General features: G+C 44.8%; 1 protein-coding gene across 1 annotated transcript in view; it reads left to right on the top strand.

Moving 5' to 3' along the window:
- The window catches only part of LOC109884593 (extracellular matrix protein FRAS1), a gene marked incomplete in the record, with an annotated part of 348,159 nt that overhangs the window by 303,988 nt on the left and 37,513 nt on the right, over positions 1-6,658 (top strand). The window contains 1 exon segment of the mRNA XM_031829488.1: positions 5,614-5,754. Within this exon segment, the coding sequence (XP_031685348.1) occupies positions 5,614-5,754 (141 nt within the window).

The raw sequence follows: 6,658 nt of genomic DNA, 5'->3' as shown, positions 1-6,658 counted from the left end.
AGAGAGAGAGAGAGAGAGAAACAGAGAGAGAGACAGAGAGAGAAACAGAGAGAGAGAGAGAGAGAGAAACAGAGAGACAGAGAGAGAAACAGAGAGAGAGAGAGAGAGAGAAACAGAGAGACAGAGAGACAGAGAGAGAGAAACAGAGAGACAGAGAGAGAGAAATATTGACATGAGGAATAAATACACAGTGAATAACAAACAAAAATAATGAGTAAAAATAACATGGCTATATACAGGGATTACCAGTACCGAGTCGATGTGCAGGGGTACGAGGTAATAACATGGCTATATACAGGGATTACCAGTACCGAGTCGATGTGCAGGGGTACGATGGTAATAACATGGCTATATACAGGGATTACCAGTACCGAGTCGATGTGCAGGGGTACGAGGTAATAACATGGCTATATACAGGGATTACCAGTACCGAGTCGATGTGCAGGGGTACGAGGGTAATAACATGGCTATATACAGGGATTACCAGTACCGAGTCGATGTGCAGGGGTACGAGGTAATAACATGGCTATATACAGGGATTACCAGTACCGAGTCGATGTGCAGGGGTACGAGGTAATAACATGGCTATATACAGGGAGTACCAGTACCTAGTTAATGTGCAGGGGTACGAGGGTAATAACATGGCTATATACAGGGATTACCAGTACCGAGTCGATGTGCAGGGGTACGAGGTAATAACATGGCTATATACAGGGATTACCAGTACCGAGTCGATGTGCAGGGGTACGAGGTAATAACATGGCTATATACAGGGATTACCAGTACCGAGTCGATGTGCAGGGGTACGAGGTAATAACATGGCTATATACAGGGTGTACCAGTACCTAGTTAATGTGCAGGGGTACGAGGTAATAACATGGCTATATACAGGGATTACCAGTACCGAGTCGATGTGCAGGGGTACGAGGTAATAACATGGCTATATACAGGGATTACCAGTACCGAGTCGATGTGCAGGGGTACGAGGTAATAACATGGCTATATACAGGGATTACCAGTACCGAGTCGATGTGCAGGGGTACGAGGTAATAACATGGCTATATACAGGGATTACCAGTACCGAGTCGATGTGCAGGGGTACGAGGTAATAACATGGCTATATACAGGGATTACCAGTACCGAGTCGATGTGCAGGGGTACGAGGTAATAACATGGCTATATACAGGGATTACCAGTACCGAGTCGATGTGCAGGGGTACGAGGTAATAACATGGCTATATACAGGGATTACCAGTACCGAGTCGATGTGCAGGGGTACGAGGTAATAACATGGCTATATACAGGGATTACCAGTACCGAGTCGATGTGCAGGGGTACGAGGTAATAACATGGCTATATACAGGGATTACCAGTACCTAGTCGATGTGCAGGGGTACGAGGTAATAACATGGCTATATACAGGGAGTACCAGTACCGAGTCGATGTGCAGGGGTACGAGGTAATAACATGGCTATATACAGGGATTACCAGTACCGAGTCGATGTGCAGGGGTACGAGGTAATAACATGGCTATATACAGGGATTACCAGTACCGAGTCGATGTGCAGGGGTACGAGGTAATAACATGGCTATATACAGGGATTACCAGTACCGAGTCGATGTGCAGGGGTACGAGGTAATAACATGGCTATATACAGGGATTACCAGTACCGAGTCGATGTGCAGGGGTACGAGGTAATAACATGGCTATATACAGGGATTACCAGTACCGAGTCGATGTGCAGGGGTACGAGGTAATAACATGGCTATATACAGGGATTACCAGTACCGAGTCGATGTGCAGGGGTACGAGGTAATAACATGGCTATATACAGGGATTACCAGTACCGAGTCGATGTGCAGGGGTACGAGGTAATAACATGGCTATATACAGGGATTACCAGTACCGAGTCGATGTGCAGGGGTACGAGGTAATAACATGGCTATATACAGGGTGTACCAGTACCTAGTTAATGTGCAGGGGTACGAGGTAATAACATGGCTATATACAGGGATTACCAGTACCGAGTCGATGTGCAGGGGTACGAGGGTAATAACATGGCTATATACAGGGTGTACCAGTACCTAGTTAATGTGCAGGGGTACGAGGTAATAACATGGCTATATACAGGGATTACCAGTACCGAGTCGATGTGCAGGGGTACGAGGTAATAACATGGCTATATACAGGGATTACCAGTACCGAGTCGATGTGCAGGGGTACGAGGTAATAACATGGCTATATACAGGGATTACCAGTACCGAGTCGATGTGCAGGGGTACGAGGTAATAACATGGCTATATACAGGGATTACCAGTACCGAGTCGATGTGCAGGGGTACGAGGTAATAACATGGCTATATACAGGGATTACCAGTACCGAGTCGATGTGCAGGGGTACGAGGTAATAACATGGCTATATACAGGGATTACCAGTACCGAGTCGATGTGCAGGGGTACGAGGTAATAACATGGCTATATACAGGGATTACCAGTACCGAGTCGATGTGCAGGGGTACGAGGTAATAACATGGCTATATACAGGGATTACCAGTACCGAGTCGATGTGCAGGGGTACGAGGTAATAACATGGCTATATACAGGGATTACCAGTACCGAGTCGATGTGCAGGGGTACGAGGTAATAACATGGCTATATACAGGGATTACCAGTACCGAGTCGATGTGCAGGGGTACGAGGTAATAACATGGCTATATACAGGGATTACCAGTACCGAGTCGATGTGCAGGGGTACGAGGTAATAACATGGCTATATACAGGGATTACCAGTACCGAGTCGATGTGCAGGGGTACGAGGTAATAACATGGCTATATACAGGGATTACCAGTACCGAGTCGATGTGCAGGGGTACGAGGTAATAACATGGCTATATACAGGGATTACCAGTACCGAGTCGATGTGCAGGGGTACGAGGTAATTGAGGTACATACTGTAGGTAGGGGTAAATTGACATGGCAACATGATAGATAATAGACATTAGCAGCAGCATATGTGTGTGTGTGTGTGTGTGTGCATAGTCAATGCAAGAGAGTTAGAAGCTGTTCAGGGTCCTGTTCAGGGTCCTGTTCAGGGTCCTGTTCAGGGTCCAGACCTTGTGCACTGGTACTGCTTTCCTTGCAGTAGTAGAGAGAACAGTGTATTGTTTGGGTGGACACCGCCTGGTATAGAGGTCCTGGATGGCAGGGAGCTAAAGCCCCAGTGATGTACTGGGCTGTACTCGCTACCCTCTGTAATGCCTTGCTAATAATATTTACTGTCTACCAGCAACTACCTGTATTAACCTTGTTTTTAGGTAGATAACAGTGTTCTGTACGGTGTCTAGGTAGATAACAGTGTTCTGTACGGTGTCTTCAGGTAGATAACAGTGTTCTGTGCAGTGTTCAGGTAGATAACATTGTTCTATACGGTGTTCAGGTAGATAACAGTGTTCTGTATGGTGTCTTTAGGTAGATAACAGTGTTCTGTACGGTGTCTAGGTAGATAACAGTGTTCTGTACGGTGTCTCTAGGTAGATAACAGTGTTCTGTATGGTGTCTTCAGGTAGATAACAGTGTTCTGTACGGTGTCTTCAGGTAGATAACAGTGAACTGTACGGTGTCTTTAGGTAGATAACAGTGTTCTGTATGGTGTCTTCAGGTAGATAACAGTGAACTGTACGGTGTCTTCAGGTAGATAACAGTGAACTGTACGGTGTCTTCAGGTAGCTAACAGTGTTCTGTGCAGTGTTCAGGTAGATAACAGTGTTCTGTACGGTGTTCAGGTAGATAACAGTGTTCTGTATGGTGTCTTTAGGTAGATAACAGTGTTCTGTATGGTGTTCAGGTAGATAACAGTGTTCTGTACGGTGTCTAGGTAGATAACAGTGTTCTGTACGGTGTCTCTAGGTAGATAACAGTGTTCTGTACGGTGTCTAGGTAGATAACAGTGTTCTGTACGGTGTCTCTAGGTAGATAACAGTGTTCTGTATGGTGTCTAGGTAGATAACAGTGTTCTGTATGGTGTCTTCAGGTAGATAACAGTGTTCTGTACGGTGTCTTCAGGTAGATAACAGTGAACTGTACGGTGTCTTTAGGTAGATAACAGTGTTCTGTATGGTGTCTTCAGGTAGATAACAGTGAACTGTACGGTGTCTTTAGGTAGATAACAGTGTTCTGTATGGTGTCTTCAGGTAGATAACAGTGTTCTGTACGGTGTCTAGGTAGATAACAGTGTTCTGTACGGTGTCTTTAGGTAGATAACAGTATTCTGTACGGTGTCTTCAGGTATATAACAGTGTTCTGTATGGTGTCTTCAGGTAGATAACAGGTTTCTTTAGGTAGATAACAGTGTTCTGTATGCTGTCTTCAGGTAGATAACAGTGTTCTGTATGGTGTCTTCAGGTAGATAACAGGTGTCTTCAGGTAGATAACAGTGTTCTGTATGGTGTCTTCAGGTAGATAACAGTGTTCTGTATGGTGTCTAGGTAGATAACAGTGTTCTGTACGGTGTCTCTAGGTAGATAACAGTGTTCTGTATGGTGTCTAGGTAGATAACAGTGTTCTGTATGGTGTCTTCAGGTAGATAACAGTGTTCTGTACGGTGTCTTCAGGTAGATAACAGTGAACTGTACGGTGTCTTTAGGTAGATAACAGTGTTCTGTATGGTGTCTTCAGGTAGATAACAGTGAACTGTACGGTGTCTTCAGGTAGATAACAGTGAACTGTACGGTGTCTTCAGGTAGATAACAGTGTTCTGTGCAGTGTTCAGGTAGATAACAGTGTTCTGTACGGTGTTCAGGTAGATAACAGTGTTCTGTATGGTGTCTTTAGGTAGATAACAGTGTTCTGTATGGTGTTCAGGTAGATAACAGTGTTCTGTACGGTGTCTAGGTAGATAACAGTGTTCTGTACGGTGTCTCTAGGTAGATAACAGTGTTCTGTACGGTGTCTAGGTAGATAACAGTGTTCTGTACGGTGTCTCTAGGTAGATAACAGTGTTCTGTATGGTGTCTAGGTAGATAACAGTGTTCTGTATGGTGTCTTCAGGTAGATAACAGTGTTCTGTACGGTGTCTTCAGGTAGATAACAGTGAACTGTACGGTGTCTTTAGGTAGATAACAGTGTTCTGTATGGTGTCTTCAGGTAGATAACAGTGAACTGTACGGTGTCTTTAGGTAGATAACAGTGTTCTGTATGGTGTCTTCAGGTAGATAACAGTGTTCTGTACGGTGTCTAGGTAGATAACAGTGTTCTGTACGGTGTCTTTAGGTAGATAACAGTATTCTGTACGGTGTCTTCAGGTATATAACAGTGTTCTGTATGGTGTCTTCAGGTAGATAACAGGTTTCTTTAGGTAGATAACAGTGTTCTGTATGCTGTCTTCAGGTAGATAACAGTTTTCTGCATGGTGTCTAGGTAGATAACAGTGTTCTGTACGGTGTTCAGGTAGATAACAGTGTTCTGTACGGTGTCTAGGTAGATAACAGTGTTCTGTATGGTGTCTTTAGATATATAACAGGAGTCTTTAGGTAGATAACAGGTGTCTTTAGGTAGATAACAGTGTTCTGTACGGTGTCTTTAGGTAGATAACAGTGTTCGGTATGGTGTCTTCAGGTTGCCCAGACGTTCTACATCACCATCCGGCCGGTGGATGACTCCCTCCCCCTGCTGGTGGTTCCTGGGATGAGGGTTCAGGAGGGGGTCAGGAAGACCATCACTGAGTTTGAACTGAAGGCCACCGACGCTGACACAGAGGTAGGCTGGCAGACTGTCCAGTCACTACACACACCTCACTACTCATACACAGACAGAGAAGTAGTCTGGCCGGTCATTAAACTAATACTGTTAGACAGATGTAGACTGGCCGGTCATTACTGTTAGACAGATGTAGACTGGCTGATCATTACTGTTAGACAGATGTAGACTGGCTGGTCATTACTGTTAGACAGAGGAAGACTGGCTGGTCATTACTGTTAGACAGAGGTAGACTGGCTGGTCATTACTGTTAGACAGAGAAGTAGTCTGGCTGGTCATTACTGTTAGACAGAGGTAGACTGGCTGGTCATTACTGTTAGACAGAGAAGTAGCCTGGCTGGTCATTACACTAATACTGTTAGACAGATGTAGACTGGCTGGTCATTACTGTTAGACAGATGTAGACTGGCTGGTCATTACTGTTAGACAGATGTAGACTTGCTGGTCATTACTGTTAGACAGAGAAGTAGTCTGGCTGGTCATTACTGTTAGACAGAGGTAGACTGGCTGGTCATTACTGTTAGACAGATGTAGACTGGCTGGTCATTACTGTTAGACAGAGGAAGACTGGCTGGTCATTACTGTTAGACAGAGGTAGACTGGCTGGTCATTACTGTTAGACAGATGTAGACTGGCTGGTCATTACTGTTAGACAGATGTAGACTTGCTGGTCATTACTGTTAGACAGAGAAGTAGTCTGGCTGGTCATTACTGTTAGACAGAGGTAGACTGGCTGGTCATTACTGTTAGACAGAGAAGTAGTCTGGCTGGTCATTACACTAATACTGTTAGACAGATGTAGACTGGCTGGTCATTACTGTTAGACAGAGGTAGACTGGCTGGTCATTACTGTTAGACAGAGGGAGACTGGCTGGTCAATACTGTTAGACAGATGTAGACTGGC

This window comes from Oncorhynchus kisutch, linkage group LG8 (genome assembly GCF_002021735.2).
Source record: "Oncorhynchus kisutch isolate 150728-3 linkage group LG8, Okis_V2, whole genome shotgun sequence".
NCBI lineage: Eukaryota > Metazoa > Chordata > Actinopteri > Salmoniformes > Salmonidae > Oncorhynchus > Oncorhynchus kisutch.
This window is presented reverse-complemented; position numbering and strand designations above follow the sequence as displayed.